We start from the raw sequence: 17708 nt of genomic DNA on the forward strand, positions 1-17708 counted from the left end.
CACCCGCCTCGGGCTCCCAAAGTGCTGGGATTATAGGAGTGAGCCACCACGCCCAGCTGTCTTTCTCTTCCCATCAGAACGAAAGCTCCTTCAGGGTGGAGACTTTTGACATCTGTAACAGTACGTGGCACATTTAGGTGCTCAATACTTGTGGATTAAATAAATGAATGACTCTCTCACTTTCTTCCCTTGGTTCTTTCTCTACCAAAGATTTGAAAAATTAAGAAACACCAGCCTGGCAACATAGGGAGACTCCATCTCTTTAAAAGAAAAAAATTAGCCAGGTGTGGTGGTACACACTTATGGTCTTAGTTACTTGGGAGACTGAGGTGGGAGGATCACTTGAGCCTGGGAGATCAAGGCTGCCGTGAGCCATGATCATGCCACTGCACTCCACCCTGGGTGACAGAGCAAGGCTCTTTCAAAAAAAAAAAAAAAAAAAAAAAAAGGAAGGATATAAGCAAGAGATAATAGAAAAATAATCTGTTTCCTAGTCCTGAAGAAATTAAAACTGAAGAGTGAAATATCTAGCAAGATGGACTTTACTTATAATGAGTTTTTTTCCTCCTGAAGCAAGCATCAGAACATATGATCTTGCCTTTATAAGGATATTTATGGAAACTACAGATGTTTAGAATTGTGATTATTCCCAGAAAATGTGGGATACAGCATCACTGTGACTATTTAAACTAAACGAAACTATAAGGGTAGTTGGGAGCTCTCAGATTGGCCCAGTGCTTAACCCCAGAGATAATCTTAGGCCCAATTAAGGCCTAACTCAGGCCTTAGTTTTCATTCTGGCGGCAAGATCCAGAAACTTGGCCTGCTTTCCCCTCCGACACTACTCATACTTTTTTGGGGTTCTTCTTTCCCCAAGACAGGGAAGCCAAAACTAAGTGAGCAAGCTAAGGTTCAAGCCCAGTCTCTTTGAGTTATTTCCATTGTGTTGTGGGAAGAAACTGGTGATGGAGACAGAATTAGGGGTAGGACTGGGAAGAAAGGAGAAAATGGGAGAGAATAAGGAAAATCCTGAAGTCCTTGGACATCCAGTTGTCCATGAATAGGCTCTAATTATGGCTCTAAATTATGCTCAATTCTTATGGGCTTTTTTTTCCTAATCGAAGGTTAATTTTTTTCTTTGAGACAGAGTCTCACTCTGTCACCAGGTGGGAGTGCAGTGGTGCAATCTCAGCTCACTGCAACCTTCGCTTACTGGGTTCAAGCGATTCTGCTGCCTCAGCTTCCCGAGTAGCTGGGACTGCAGGTGCACCCCACCATGCCCAGCTAATTTTTGTATTTTTAGTAGAGATGGGGATTCACCATGTTGGCCAAAATGGTCTTGATCTCTTGATCTTGTGATCCACCTGCCTCGCCCTCCCAAAGTGCTGGGATTACAGGTGTGAGCCACCACCTCTGGCCAGAAGGTTAATTATTTCATGAGATTTTCAAAGAGGTGTGTAACTCAAGAAAGATTATCAACCAACCACTGAGCCATGGAGTTTCTAGTATGTTCTGTTTAAGCTTTTTTAGTGGATTTTTTTTTTTTTCTCAAACAAGGGAAGGCCAGAACAAAGCTTTACCTGACCCAAATAGCCTATGAAAGTCTGGTTATAGACAAAATGATGAAACAAGCTAATTTTCTCAGCTGTTTCTGTGAAAGCAGAAGGAGCTATGGGTATTCAGTTTCTAGCTAGAAATAGTTGTGAAATAATGAAGCTTAGTAGCTTTCCAGGACAGAGTGATTCACACGGTTTTACAGAATTTAAAAAGCATGGTTTGCTTTTACAACTCTCTGTGTTGCCCTCAAAATAACCTCGAGGATTGGGGACATGAGTTTTGCCACATGGTGTGGAAAAGGATAGACATCGAAAACAGGATAGAGCTGGAGAATCTGGGATCTATTAACCACTGATAATATTGGGAGTCTAGGGCAGAGATGCCAAATGAGATTGTTGCAGGCTGTATCTGGGCTGCCTCCTGTTTTTGTAATAAACCCTCATTTGGACCCAACCACCTTCATCTATTTACGTATTGTCTATGGTTGCTTGCGGTTACAGGGGAAGAGTTACATAGCTGTTACAGGGATCCTATGGCCTGAAAAGCCTAAAATATGTGCTATCTGGGCTATTATGGAAAAGGTTGCCAACTCTGGTCTAAGCGTGTGAGGGAAACTTGGAAAGGGTTGTACTGATTTTCACATATACCTTATTTTAGAACCTTTATTTGTTATATGCCCACAAATATTGGCAATCTGTGTGTACATGCTGGCCATAACTTGTAAACATAGAACCATATTCTGCCCTGTGGACAACTTTCCTTTGATTTCGTGTGTTGATAGTTTGAGTAATGTGTATGCATATTATTTAACTAAAATTTAAATTCAGTTCATGTATCATAATAAGTTTCCAAAGGGAACTTTCAAATTAATGTAAGCATTTTTTGACTTCAGAGATTTTTATTTTTATTTTTGAGACAGGGTCCCACTCTGTTGCCTAGGCTGGAGTGCAGTGGTGCCATCTAGGCTCATTGAAGTCTTGACTTCCTGGGTTCAAGCAATGCTCCCACCTCAGCTTCCTGAGTAGCTCAGACTACAGGTGCATACTACCACACCAGGTTAATTTTTTGATTGTTTTTTTTTGGTAGAGATGAGGGCTCACTGTGTTTCCCAGGCTGGTCTCAAACTCCTGGGCTCAAGTAATTCTCCTGCCTTGGCCTCCCAAAGTGTTGGGATTATGGGTGTGAACCACCATGCTCAGCCAAGAGATTTTTTTAAAAAAATTCTAAAAACATAAGAAAACAAATCGAAGGGCAAACTGAACTTTGACAATACAAAGATCTCTAACAAATCAATAAGAAATGTGCTTATGTGCAGTATTTGTTGTATATTTCTGCATAGTGCATTATCCCAAAATTTAGTGGCTTAAAATAATAATCACTTATTATCTTTAGAGAACTGTTTTTTTTTTTTTTTTTCAGACACAGGGTCTGACTCTGTCACCTAAGCTGGAGTTCAGTGGCATGATCTTGGCTCACTGGACCTTTCCACTGGGCTCAAGTGATTCTTCTACTTCAGCCTCCTGAGTAGCTGGGGCTGCTGGCATGTTACCATGCTCAGTTAATTTAAATTTTGTTAATAGATATGAGGCCTCACTATATTGTCCAGGCTAGTCTTGTACTCCTGAGCTCTAGCAATCCTTCTGCCTAGGCCTCCCCAAATGCTGGGATTATAGGCATCAGCCACTGTGCCTGGCATAAAGAACATTTTTGTACTTTAAAAGCTATCATGACAGAACAGTTCAAACTGGATGAGACTTATTGGGAAAGAATTTTTTTCCGGCAGCAATTGAAAAATTAAAAATAGTATCTTGGCCGGGCGCGGTGGCTCATGCCTGTAACCCTAGCACCTTGGGAGGCTGAGGTGGGCAGATCACCTGAGGTCAGGAGTTGGAGATGAGCCTGGACAATATGGTGAAACTCCATCTCTACCAAAAATACAAAAATTAGCTGGGCGTGGTGGCATATGCCTGTAATCCCAGCTACTGGGGAGGCTGAGGCAGGAGAATTGCTTGAACCTACAATGAGCCGAGATCTTGCCACTGTACTCCAGCCTGGGTGACAGAGTGAGACTGTCTCAAAACAAACAAACAAAAACCCCCAAAACCAAAATGGTATCTTTACCTGTCGTGTTTTGAATTATTACTTAATCATTGTCAGCTATAATTTTCCCCACAAATTCTCTGAAGACAGTTTTCTTCCAAATAGTACTATATATCTGAGCAGTGCTTTACCAAATATTTTTGCTTGTATATTATTTCAAACAATTGTAAAATAGGCAGAGTAGGAATTATTACCCAACATTACCTTTTCCTTTGTTTTCAAGTATAAAACTTGAGACCTAGGAACTTAAAGTGGTCCCTCCTGGTTACAGGGTTAATTAGTGACAGAGCCAGGGCTAGGATCCTACAGTTGTTAGTAACTGGAATTACTCTTCATTTTTGTATTTTGTTATGCAAGCATGCATTTGAAACATTTCCGAGCGATTGAAGAATATTAATTTCTACTCTTGTATAAAACAAGGATAATATTATTCATGTTGTAGGATTGTTGTAAGGAAGGATTAGGGATTAAACACAGTGACTGCAGCCGAGTAAGTGCTTTGCAAATGGTGCTGCCATTATTATACTTTTCCCAGAATTATAGGATTATGTGATTATTTTGATTTTTAAAAAATTAGAATAAAATATAAATATACCGTTTTAACACTTTCTTTTGTAAAACAAGTTAAAAATCATTACCTATCTACTGTGACTGCAGTTTTTTTAGTTACCCAAATGAACTAACCATGTTGGAGTAATTAGTTCTTTGCTTCATTTAACCATGCAGAGATATTTTTGAACTTAAAGGACTGCGTTCAAACTCACACACAATGCAGCTTTCGCTTTCATGTTTCAATTGTTTCAATTTTTAATTTTTATTTATTCTTACTTTTTATAGAGATGGAGTCTTGCTATATTGCCCAGGCTGGCTTTGAACTCCTGGGCTCAAGTGATCCGCCTGCATTGGCCTCCCAAAGTGCTGGGATTACAGGCATGAGGCACTGTGCCTGGTCATGTTTTGTTTTTTTAAATTGTAGGAGTATCATTACTTTGGTAAATTCATAACCCAATTTAAATGCCCCAGAGCGAATAAAACTTCATTATAAATTCAAGTACTGTATTTTTAAGTGTACACGTTATACACCCAATAGATACATACTGAAATCACTACAACAAGCAGTTACATTCATGACACCCAGTACTAAGTTTTTTTTAACACTGAAATACATGATGCTAGATATATTGCTTTATTAAGATCACTGCTGCTTCGTACAGTAACTTTAGTACAATAGCTTATATGATTCCGTTTTTAAAACTTTAATAAAGCTAGTAGCATTTAGCAATATTGAATGAAACTTTTTTTATGTATAGGATGTATTTTAGGTCAGATGCTTATGTAAGAATAAGCACTTAACATGCTGTTATATTCTTGACAAAACAAAATCATCCCTTTTCATTAAATAGAATAAACCAGACTAAAAGGAATCTGAAGTAACTGAAAGAAAATTAAAAATTTTTATCCCTGTATTATGTTAAATATTAAAATGACATAATATTTTCCTGGTTAAAACATACATTTTTCTGGTTGAAATACACATTATATGTATGTGTGTGTGTGTGTGTGTGTATATATATATATATATATATATATATATATATATATATATATATAATATGTATGGAGAAAGAGAGAGAGATTGTAAAGGCTGTACTAAAATGCAAACATAGCTGTAGCCCTTAGATGATACTTTAGCTGGGAAAAAGTATGGTGAGTTGTACTCAAATACTTTTTCTGCTTAGAAAAAAATTAAGAGCATATAAATTTCTAATGTCTTAAAACAGGTATTTATTATTTAAGATCTTAAAATAAATATACCTGTATTAAACAAATTAGGTTATTTAAAAAACTTTGCAACAATACCTCACTTATTCACAAATATATTTCCTACCCATATTTATTACAATTTGAACAATTTAAAAACAAATCCTGCAAACACTCTTAGCTTAGATAACAATTACTGTTATCTTAGTTCACATGAATGATTGCAAGAAATATTTATAATACTTTATATAGTATCTTATCTAAGGCTGATAGCAAACACTCTAATCATATTTGGCTTTACAGATGGAAAAACTGGGATGGTGGGTAACTGTTCTGATATCAATAGTAACTACCTTTTGAATTTGCTTTTCATATTTTGTTTGTACAGTTAGCCTTCCCATTTTTTTCTTTTTTTTGGTGGGAGATACAACCTTTAAAGTTCTTTGAGTAAAGTAAATCTTCTGGAAATCAGATACTTATTTAAAAAACTTTTTGATATGTATAGATTAATTTTACTTATCATCAAATTAGCCTTGGGGTGTGTTCAATAGTTTGCTCAGAATTTCTCATGGAACATAACTCTTCTTTTTTTCTCAGTATACAAATGATTATCTAAAAAGGAAGAATTCTCGTTAAGTGAATAGAGTCCCCCTTAAAAAACTTGTTTATAGATGCTGTTTTTGAAAAATAGAACAAACACTATAATTTAACTAGTCATGGAATAATGATGAATAACTCAGTGTGACTCTTAACATAATACAATCTTATTCAAACAATTCTTTTTTCCTTAGGGTATTCAGCCATTGAAAAATTACAAAGAATTTACTAAACCAGGTTAATGCTTACAGTCTCTGATGAAGTTTCAAAGGAAAAATATGACTATTTGGAAAGTAAAAAGAAATAGACTGTACTGAATTTGTGATTTTATTTTTAAGCTACCCCCTCATTCATATATATATGTATATCTCCATAATTAGATTCAGAAAAATGTCCTTTACTGTTTTTTTCTTCTGAAGAGAACCACATATTGATCATAACCTTTTCCATACATACTTAATAACTTACATTTTGGGACAAAGGGAGTTGCCGTGGCCCACCTTGGACCATCCTAACGTTTTCAAATCAAGTCAGGTACCATCTTTGGATTAATCAGCTGTTGATGGAGGTTTGATAGAGGGAATACTGCATGATCGTCTCATGATAAGCCTGACTTCTATATCTGGTAGATTATCCTGCTTAGTCTGTAAACACCCTTCATCGGTGGCTGCTAAATGAAGATCAAATCGAAGAGAAACAGATTTTTTCCTCAATCGAGGGTTATCTTTAAAGAAAGAACCTTCCCATTCTTTAATAACTTCATCCACTTTCTCTGTCCTGAAATGATAAAATAAACCTTTTAATATGAAGAAGTATGGGTCTATTAAAAATATATAACATGTATTTCATATCTATGGAAAAATCAAGAAATTTGTATAATTTATAGCTTGTAGAATATATAATATACTTACTTTAAAGATCATATGAATAGAATTTCCAAGGAATTGTATGGAATTTCTCTGTAGGAATTCTCATGTTTGGGTTGCATTTTTAGAAAAAAATGGCGAATTAAGGATTAAGTAATCTTCCATGAGTTTTTATGTATATATGTCAGATTAAAAATCACAGTAAAAGCTGGGCATGGTGACTCACACCTGTAATTCCAGCATTTTGGGAGGCCGAGGTGGGTGGATCACGAGGTCAGGAGATTGACATCAGCCTGGCCAACATGGTGAAACCCCATCTCTACTAAAAATGCAAAAAAAAAAAAAAAAAAAAAAAAAAAGAGAAAAAATTACTGGGCAGGGTGGCACATGCCTATAGTCCCAGATACTCAGGAGGCTGAGGCAGAAGAATTGCTTGAACCTGGGAGGCAGAGAATACAGTGAGTCACGATCATGCCATTGCACTCCAGCCTGGCAATAGAGTGAAACTTGGTCTCAAAAAAAAAAAAAAAAAAAAACAGTATACTGAAACTATGTTTGGAAACATTTACACAAAGAAGAATAATTATTGGGATTATGCAAAGTTAATTTCTTTACATATATTTATTATTATTTCTTAGAGCTTCTTTACTCACTGAATAGTGCCATGAGCTTCAGTGCTCTCCTTCACAGTACTTCCATTTAAAACTGTCTGTTTGGTCATTGTTTCTGTGTTTTCATTCTCATACTTTTGTGGGACTTTTGTAGTAAAAGATATTTCATTTATAATGGCTGTGAAAATATTATTTATGATATATTAAATTACAATATTGAATTACTGTTAACAAATTATATTCAAACTTTTATTCAAATATTGTTTTTTTTCTACTTTAGAGTATTTAATTTCCTTATAAAGTAATCCCTGTAAATAGTACTTAACTTTTCAAATTAGTTTATTTATATCAGAAACTCACCTGATGGTAAGACAAAACCAACTCTACTTGTGGTAGGCTTTTTGTCTTTTTTCCCACCTTGAATACAACCATAATATCTGAAATTGGAAAGAATTATATTTTAAGAGCAACACTGTATTAGCAAATAATTGAAACACACAGAAGAATGGATAAATTGTATATTCATGCAATAGAAACACTCTTTGACCTAAAAGAAGTGAACTAAGTCTACACTGTATCTTTATGATGAATTGCTTAAGAATAATATTGAGTGAAAAAGAAGTTGCAGCTAATTTTATAAAGGTTAGAATAATATGCAAAACAATTTCATACTTTGTTGAAATACATACATATTACTATGAATAAGCATATGAGACTAATAAGCATCAAATTCAGAAGCCAGGTCAGGTAGAGGAAGGAGGATGAGATCAGGAATGTGACTTAAGTGTCCAGGGAACAACACTAACATTTTACTCTTTTTTTTTTTTTGAACTATTTTACTTCTTAACCTGGGGGAAGTGGGTATAGGGCTGGTCATTATATTTTTCTGAAATTTTCTTGTATATCTTAAGTGTAGCATAATAATATTTTTTCAAGTTTTACTATGGAAATATTAAAGACTATTTGATCAATATCTTGAATGATTAGGAATTAAATAAAATTCACAACCGTTCATTTTATTTAACAATTATATAGTTACATGTATATAGGATCTTGAATGATTAGGAATTAAAATTTATAACCATTTAGTTACATACACATACACACACACACACATATATGTATATGCACACACATGATATGCATACATACACATTTACATAGCACTTACAATGTGCCAGGTATTGTTTTAAGCACTTTACAAACATTGACTCGATTAATCCTCACAGCAGTTCTATGAGGTAGGTAGTATTATTATTCTCATTTTACAGATGTGAACACAGGCACACAGAGGTTAAGTAACTTGCCCAAGGTCACTCAGCTAGTAAGTGGTATGTTTTTAATTGTTTATGTTTTTCAAAGACTTAATGTCAAGATTTATCATAGGCTAAAGTTGTTTTACCTACTTTTCATCTAGTTTTGTAGAAGACTTAGAATTTGGAAACAAGCAAGGACAAAGATTTCTTCTTATGGGAACATGGAGAATTGGAGGTTATGTCATGCTTACAGCAATATGACCTTATAAATCATTACAGATTATGATGAATGAATTAATAAGAATTCCTCCTTTGATATCTTATCAGGACATCTGGTAGTTTTTAAAATCATGACTCAAAATAATATTTTTTTCCATGTTTGGAATATAATTACATTATAGTAATTATTATTATTTTGGGGTTTGATGTGTGGTATAGGGTGAGCCCTTGGTCAGGGGATTGTTGTGATTGTGAATTTTCCAGGCTTTCTTTGTGGGTGATCCTTAGAAGGCACAGACTAATCCCTCCCTCCCTTCCTTCCTTTCTCTTTTCTCTCTCTCTCTCTTTTTCTTTTTCTTTCTTTTTTTTTTTTTTTGTGAGATTGAGTCTCACTCTGTCACCTGGGCTGGAGTGCAGTGGCGTGGTCTCGGCTCACTGCAACCTGCCTCTCCTGGATTCAAGCGAGTCCCCTGTCTCAGCCTCCTGAGTAGCTGGGATTACAAGCATGCATCACCATGCCCAATTAATTTTTGTATTATTATTATTATTATTATGTTTATTTTTAGTAGAGACTAGGGTTTTGCCATGTTGGCCAGGTCCCAAACTTCTGACCTTAGGTGACTCGCCCGCCTGGGCCTCCCAAAGTGCTGAGATTACAGGCATGAGCCACTGCACCCAGCTGAGGAAAGGCCTTTTTCATGATTAGTTCATTGTAATTCCAAACTACGTGGCTTAAGCAATCCTCCCACCTTAGCCTCCCAAGTAGCTGGGACTACAGGTGTGTGCCACCATGCTCAGCTAATTTAAAAATCCTTTGTAGAGATGAGGGCTCACTATATTGCCCAAGCTGGTCTTGAACTCCTGAGCGGTAGCAATCCGCCTGCCTCAGCCTCCCAAAGTGCTGGGATTACAGGTGTGAGCCACTGCAGCTGGCCAAGGCTACAAGATCATTTTTGTAGTGATCTAGAATTGTTTACATTTTATTCTAGCTGACTTTGGCTATTTGGTTCCTAATTTAGAAGACTAGAAATGGTTCTTCCATATATTCTTTGCAGTGCATACCTATTTTGTTGTATGAGCTCAGTGAGTACACCATAATGATGATGGCTTTTTTGGATTTAATTTCTCTGACTACATCAACAATGACAGAAGTGGTTCTGTATTTCTGATCCCTTGTCATTAACTAAATGGATTTAGGTACCTGATTTCTTCTTTTTCTAGGAGGCGGCGATAAGTTGCGATTTCTTGTTCCAGCCTCATCTTCGTGTTGAGAAGCATCTCATGCTCTTGAAGCTGCTTTTCGATGCCACGCCTCACTTCCTGTAGCTCTTTTTCTAGTCCTTCAATCACAGCCTCTAGGTCTTGCAGCTGCATCTGGTAATGCTGCTCGCTGGCATGTAGGGAGTTTTCGAGGCCCCTTTCCTGTTGTATATAGATCTTCATCAGTGAATGAGTAACACAGAATGTGTTTCTGAAATCTGATTTGCAATATCTTCGTCCTTTTTTTTTTTTTTTTTTGAGATGAAGTCTCCCTGTCGCCCAGGCTGGAGTGCAATGGTGCGATATCGGCTCACTGCAACCTCTGACTCCTGGGTTCAAGCTAGTCTCCTGCCTCGGCCTCCCGAGTAGCTGAGATTACAGGCGTGTGCCACCATGCCTGGCTAATTTTCTGTATCTTTAGTAGAGATGGGATTTCACCATGTTGGCCAGGCTGGTCTTGAACTCCTGACCTGGGATTACAGGCGTGAGCCACTGTGCCCAGCCATCTTCATCCTTTTATGTTCATTTTTTTTTCTTTAAAAAGATTGCAATAATTATATTGCATCTATACAAGAGGTGTGTTTCCTTACAGCTTTGTGTGTGACCCCTCATTTTAAAAAATTGTATTTTATATACATAACTAGAGAGCTTACTTTATTTCAAAGACATCCTGTGATAATTCTTACTGAAAAAAAAAAATCCTCTGAAGTGTGATTAATTTATTATCACTCTGAATTACCTGATTTTTAAATTATTGAAAGTATACTTCAGAGGTAAGCTTTGTAAAAAAGAAAGAAAATATAGTATGTTGAATATCAAAGCCAGAGCAGACTGCTCATAAAAGGTATTTACGGAACATGCTTAAATACTTTTTCATTTGTTTGTTTGAGACAGCCTCGTTTTGTCGCTCAGGCTGGAGTGCAGTGGTGTGATCTCAGCTTACTGCAGCCTCTGTCTCCTGGGTTCAAGTGATTCTCATGCCTCAGCCTCCTGAGTAGCTGGGATTACAGGCGTGTGCCACCATACCCAGCTAATTTTTTGTATTTTTAGTAGAGATTATTTTGCCATCTTGCCCAAGCTGGTCTAGAACTCCTGGTCTCAAATGAGCCACCTGCCTTGGCCTCTCAAAGTGCTAGGATTACAGGCATGAGCAACTGCGCCCTGCCCCCAACATGCTTAAATATTTTTCTTTTCTTTTTTGGAGACAGAGCCTTGCACTGTCACTCAGGCTGGAGTACAGTGGAGTGATCTCGGCTCTCTGCAACCTCCGCCTCCCAGGTTCAAGCAATTCTCGTGCCTTAGCCTCCCAAGTAGCTGGGACTACAGGTGCGTGCCACCATGCCTGGCTAATATTTTGTATTTAATAGAGACAGGGTTTCACCATGTTGCTCAGGCTGGTCTCAAACTTCTGAGCTCAGGCAATCAGCCCACCTTAGAAAGTGCTGGAATTACAGGAGTGAGCCACAGTGTCTGGCCTAAATATTTTTTTTATTAGATGTCTCAATGACTTGGATAAAATAAATCCCCACTGTTAAGACATAGAATATTTTACAAATATTCTATCCCTCCACTTCGGCAACTAGAGAATCCCAAGGTAATAAGAAAGCATTTCTTCATTTGTACAGGTCTGAACTGGACCTTGAGTGAGTTGATAACAGCCACTGCCACAATGGAGGGAGGGGTGAGTAATTCAACTAGGATAAGGGATAGAATTCAGTGGTCTTGATTTCCAGTTTCTCAAGGTAAATAAATGGACATTAATTCTTTCCCTCTCTTCATCAAATCACACTGAGGACTCAATGGGTCAGTTACTTTTGAGATCATTCTCACCACAGCATGGAGAGATTCAATTTCCACTTGCAGGTGGTGCCACTGGCGTCGGGCTTCCTTGAGTTCTGCTTGAGCTGCCTTCAAAGCCTCTTCATCTTTGTCCATTTTTTTGCTTATGTCTTCTTCTAGCTACAAGAAAGCCGACAGCAACAATAACAAACAAACAAGGAGTGCTCTCGAAAGTGAGATGTGTGACAGCAATTATAGAAAAATTGTATGGGAATCAAATAATTTTTTCTTAACTTGTTAGATTATAACGTGTGTTCTAGCGCCTAGTTAACTAGTTAAATACGCGAGCAAGTCTGTGGCGTTCTTAGCCCGTTTTCTCCTACGTAAAATGATTTCAAAAAATCCCTTCCAACTATGACAATCTATGAAATATGGAAATATACATTGACATGAATGAAAACAGTTTGCAGGACCAAGATTTGTGATCTCTGATTCTTAACTTTTCACTATTTATGGATCATTGGAGGAAGGACTGAAAAATTAGCTGCTACGTCCCCCTATATTTTCTTGAAGGCTGCTTTGCAGAAACAGATAAATAGCTGTACCCCAAAATGGATCAACCTGGCATCAGGTATAGGGACAGGGAGTAAATACTGCTAGGAAGTACATTACTAGCAATTTAGAGAATTAAGTTATTATATGCAATAAGGCTCGAAAATTAGACTTCCATATGAAGAAAATCTACTGTTGTTTTTCCTTTTTCAAGAAGATCTTTTCTTTTTTTGAGACGAAGTTTCGCTCTCGTTACCCAGGCTGGAGTGCAACGGCGCGATCTCGGTTCACCGCAACCTCCGCCTCCTGGGTTCAGGCAATTCTCCTGCCTCAGCCTCCCGAGTAGCTGGGATTACAGGAACGCGCCACCATGCCCAGCTAATTTTTTGTATTTTTAGTAGAGACGGGGTTTTGCCATGTTGACCAGGATAATCTCGATCTCTTGACCTCGTGATCTACCCACCTCAGCCTCCCAAAGTGCTGGGATTACAGGCTTGAGCCACCGCGCCCAGCCTCAAAATGATCTTTTTAAAAGGCATGTTAATTTTGGGTATCTGGGTAATAAAATGAATACATAATAAAATGAATTAATAATAAAAATGACTTCTCTAAGGATTGTTTTCCAAATATTTTCATATTTAAAAAAAACAAGTGTAATATTTTATATTTAGCTTTAAATGTTTTTATGCTGATGTTGAAATGGAAAGAACGTATCTGTTGACAGAATTTTCAACATTTGGCCCCAGGAACAGTGGGAACAATATATAGAATTGATTGTAGTATCTTGAAGCAACATTTCTAACTTTTAATATTCTTATAAAAATACATTTTAACATTTAAAAATTTAATTTTATCGTACAATAGATTGTTTAAAGGAAACATTGAAGTAAATGAAAGTCTATGAATAAAGTTTAGGGCAAGGTATTTGAGAACAAAATCCATACATTTCTTTGGGTTTGTTGATCCTCTGTTCTTAGTGTTAACTTGGCAGAGTCATGCAGCAAGCAACACCTACCAGAGCAACTACAGAAGATAAAGTATAGAATTTTGGAAAGAAGAAAACAGAAAAATGCTGGGATCTGCTGGTCCGGTGGCTTTCGAATATGGAACTAGCTGCTAAGCTTGCTTGGTAACTACAGTCCCAAGATGGCCCCTTAAGAACTCTATCTCCCAAGGTGAGCCCTAGAGTGATCCCCTTGTACATTGATTCTGGGCTGACCTGGGTCTCACTTTAACACGTAGGATGAGTTAGAAAGAATGCCGTGCTACTTCTAGGCCTAAGTCTTAGGAAACCCTGACAGCTTCTACTTCTATGCTTTTGGGAGCCCTGGGCTAATATGTAAGAAGTCTGGATACCCTGTCGGAGAGATCTTGTAGAAAGTCCAGAGGGAGACAGACCCTGAGGCTACGTGGAGTGAGAGAGAAAGCCCCAGCAGAGCCAGCCTTCAGCAATGCCCTGCCGAAATGCCAGACACGTGAGTGAAGCACCTTGGATGTTCCAGCCCAATCATGCCGGAAGACTGAGGTCCCAGCTGAGTTTTGGGGGTGTTATATTATACAACAATCTGTAACTAAAATAGTTAATTAAATTTTTTAAAAATATTAAACAATCAGGCTTTCTTGAATTTATTTCAGCTGACTTTCTGAATTATTTGGAAAAGATCCTCTTAAGTAGTTTCAAGTTAAAAGACACTTTAAACAAAACTTACTGTAGTCTTGCTTTTTCATTTGAATTTACTCATTTGGCCCTGTGACTTGTAAACTAAACTCCTATTTCTACTACTACAAAGTAAAGTGTTTTGTTTATAATTTTCAGAAGTTGTCATCTATTGATTTTTTTCTTCTCTTCGTAAAGATGAATGAACTATCCCAATGTTTACATGTACCAGTGACTTTGCTTAGTCTAAGATGTTGATCATTTATGAAGACTGAAAATGTTATCTAGAGGTGAAATTTATAATATAAGTAAAAATGAGTTCCTAATAGAATAAAGGCCTGTGATTTTCTACCAATTTTTTTTTGGGGGGGGGGTGATATTCTGTAGTAAACTTTTTGCTGTATTTCAGGGCTTGGAAGAGAACTTGAACCCATATATGATAGGTAAGCTAAAAATTCCCGTAAATTTCTTAATCTTTGTTTTTAAAATATTTGTTTGTAAATTTGTTTAAAGACTTGAGACCTTAATTAATTGCTGAAGGTGATTGTTACTTTAAAACTAAGTCTATGCAATTAAGATTTAGTCCTTATCTAAGTTGGCTCTCCTCTTTTTAAAAATACTTAAATATTATTGTAATGGAAATAAATGTCATCTTATAGTACGGAAGCAAAAATCTTAGTGGAGAGTCGATACCAATTTGGGGAATTTCGATTGTCATAGTTTATATCATTGTTTCTGAATGCCATGTTCACACACTCAGATGGTTTCTATTTATAACAATCTGGTATAAAACGGAACTCTTTACCAGACCAGCCTGGTAAAAAGATGATAGAAATCTTTTAGAAATATTTTACTTAGTCTTATCTCTAGAAAGTGCACATGCTCATAAATCTTACTTAAAGGTTTTTCGTTTTAAAGATGTTATTTAAATTATCTCTATAAATAACTCCATTAATAGCTTCGAAGGGTATCTGGAATGCTTCCTTCCTGAAGAATGTCTGTTAAAGGTTAGAGTGCACCATTTTATTGTATGTTGACCCCGTGTTAATGACAAGAACCTCACAATTTATATAAAAATCAAATGCATCAATCAACACTTACTTAATGGCAATTTAAGAATACAATCACCGTATTTCCCCCTGTAGTCCCAGTCACATTGCAGTAGAAGCTAAAAATCCTTCCCCACTAGATGCTGCATTGAAAAGGAAATACTGTACCTCAGAGAGGCCGGGACAGGAATTGGGTAGACATGGACTGTCTCCTTATTCTGGAAGGTGCCTGTCTGTATGAAATCATTACCTGGATCCTTGTTGAGAGCACCGTCTCTATCTGATTTCTGGTGAGGATCTTTTCATAGTTTGCCCTGATCTCATTGAGTAGCTGGGACAGTTCCATTCTTTTCCCATCCTCCACCTTGGCTAACTGAACCTTATCGATAGGATGAGTCGCTGCGGCAGAGTCTGCTCTGTCTGCGAGGAGGGCAGGCAGCATCGCGGAGTCTTAAAGATGCAGAGCCCCTTTTTCAGAGGCCATGGAAATTCCCGTCTTTCTAACTAATTATGCAAATGCAGGGTGAACTTTTCGCTTCTATTTTCATTGGGAGAGTAGCAATGTCGGATTCTTCATGAAGGAAATGAAAATTTGAAAAACTGTACTGGTTCCCTGTAAAAATTGAGTACTTTGAGGGGAGGGGGAGTTAACTTCTGCGAAAAGGAAACGGGGCATAACATAGAATTGCCGGGCACTGTGGCTCTTGCCTGTAATCCCAGCACATTGGGAGGCTGAGGCAGGTGGATCATCTGAGGTCAGGAGTTTGAGACCAGCCTGGCCAACATGGTGGAACCCTGTCTCTATTAAAAATACAAAAATTAGCTGGCAGTGGTGGTGCCTGTAGTCCCAGCTACTTGGGAGACTGAGCCTGGAGAATTGCTTGAACCCAGGAGGGGAGCCACTGCACTCCAGCCTGGGTGACAGAGCTAGATGACTCTGTTTCAAAAAAAAAAAAAAAAAAAAAAGAGAGAGAGAAAATTATATTTAGTTTTCTCAAAATGTTGCGTGGAAATAAATCTGGGCCCCAACATGATAGTTAAAATTTTCTTTTACAGTTTTTCTCACCGTCTGGACCCTTTAAACAGAAATGCTACGGTAGGTCATTAGAGTATGTTGTCAATCTTAAATATTCTGATAGTTATTGGAAAAAGCTACCATCAGATTAAGTTGACAGTTGTCGTTAGCTCAGCTGACTGACCGTATTTCTCTCAAGTGCGTGCTGTGGAGCTCATAGAGGACTGCTGGCCTGATAGAGCTTGATGTCTTGAGGTGAAGCTGTAGCTACAGATAAGTGCTGTAGATGGGAGTTGCGAGTTAACATTTCCAATGTTTTAAGAGGGATAAGGAAGTAGACCTTTTGGTGTATTCACCAAAAGAATCCTTGAGCCCTTTGTAGTCAATGTATCATTCCATCCAATCTTCGCAATCACTTGAGCCCTTCGGAGGGCGTATTCAGTGTATCATTCCATGCAGTCTTTGCAGATCCTGACGTTTTCCAACCTGGAAAGATGAAAAGACTGAGGCCAGAGAGGTTGAGGCGTCTTGCCCAAGGTTGCTCAGTGATGTATGACATCGTTGGGACTGGCTCTTTGATGACTTGCCTGTGTTCCATGTATTGCCCCTGCATATCTGCAGCTGCGTTCTCACTCTCCCCTCCGAAATTCCTGGTTCAGTCTTGCCAGCTGGTAGCTAGATGTGATGGAAATATGTTGTGAGAGTGAATCATTATTGTTATTTGTGGAGTGGCTTTGGTTGAATTGTATCTGGAGCACAGTTCAGGGGATAACCAGACCTGGGTTCTAGCCCTCACAGGGCCTTTGCACGCATGTCCTGCCCTTTTAGTTTCTGAATTAACTCACATCTGGCCAGGCCAGTCTATGCTGGGCATTCTCACAGTCCCCTCTAAACAGAGCTGTCCTACCCACAGCCCCTGGTGAGAGGAGAGGTGCCAGGTCATTCCTGACCTGCCCCTGCCTACCTCCTGCACCTTCCCTGCCAGTCACAGCTTGATTATCTATAGATTGGTCAGAGACCTATGAGGTAGGCTGAGACAGAAAGCTCTGACTAATGAGGCTCATTGATGATTATCTAGGCCAAACTGATTCTCTTTCTTGATAACTGAGACTGAGAAATATGAAGAGAATTAGGCTTGGGAATGGAGGGGACAGAAGAAAGCAATGAATTAAATTCCTAAATTAAATTCAGGGAGCAATGAATTAAATGCTTCCTGCTAATTTAGGTAGCTCCTGCTAATGCCTGCCTAAAACGTAGAGAGCTGAACTAGATTCCCTCGAGGGTCAGTCCTAGCGATCTGCATTTTAAATAGGTCTCTCAGCATTTCTTATGCACCCTAAATAAAGCAGCACTGTCCAGTGGAAATATAACACAAACCACAGATGTACTTTTCAACTTTCTGTCTTTCTTTTTTTGAGATGGAGTCTCA

General features: G+C 37.9%; 1 protein-coding gene across 2 annotated transcripts; it reads right to left on the reverse strand.

Annotated features, from left to right (window-relative positions):
- Positions 1–6325: 6325 nt before the first annotated feature.
- On the reverse strand, positions 6326–15687 carry KRT222 (keratin 222). Of its 2 annotated transcripts, none has more exons than XM_003942816.3 (6): positions 15515–15687; positions 12058–12186; positions 10169–10389; positions 7853–7929; positions 7535–7670; positions 6326–6792 (listed from the first exon to the last, which is right to left on the reverse strand). In XM_003942816.3, the coding sequence occupies exons 1-6, from the start codon at positions 15608–15610 to the stop codon at positions 6564–6566; spliced, it is 888 nt and encodes a 295-aa protein (XP_003942865.1). In that variant the 5' UTR covers positions 15611–15687; the 3' UTR covers positions 6326–6563. The 2 variants fall into 2 exon arrangements, with proteins under 2 accessions (XP_003942865.1, XP_003942866.1); XM_003942817.3 differs by having other exon boundaries at positions 15433–15523.
- Positions 15688–17708: the final 2021 nt, after the last annotated feature.

The sequence above is a fragment of the Saimiri boliviensis genome, chromosome 17, assembly GCF_048565385.1.
Source record: "Saimiri boliviensis isolate mSaiBol1 chromosome 17, mSaiBol1.pri, whole genome shotgun sequence".
Taxonomy (NCBI): domain Eukaryota; kingdom Metazoa; phylum Chordata; class Mammalia; order Primates; family Cebidae; genus Saimiri; species Saimiri boliviensis.

Bases quoted from the DNA above. Each gene is read 5' to 3' on its own strand.
- KRT222 (XM_003942816.3), bottom strand. From the start codon at position 15,610: ATGGAACTGTCCCAGCTACTCAATGAGATCAGGGCAAACTATGAAAAG. The intron at 10,390-12,057 runs GTGAGAATGATC...TATATACAACAG, and splicing joins TTGAATCTCTCCATGCTGTG to GAAAGGGGCCTCGAAAACTC. The intron at 7,671-7,852 runs GTGAGTTTCTGA...ATATTTTCACAG, and splicing joins TGGTTTTGTCTTACCATCAG to CCATTATAAATGAAATATCT.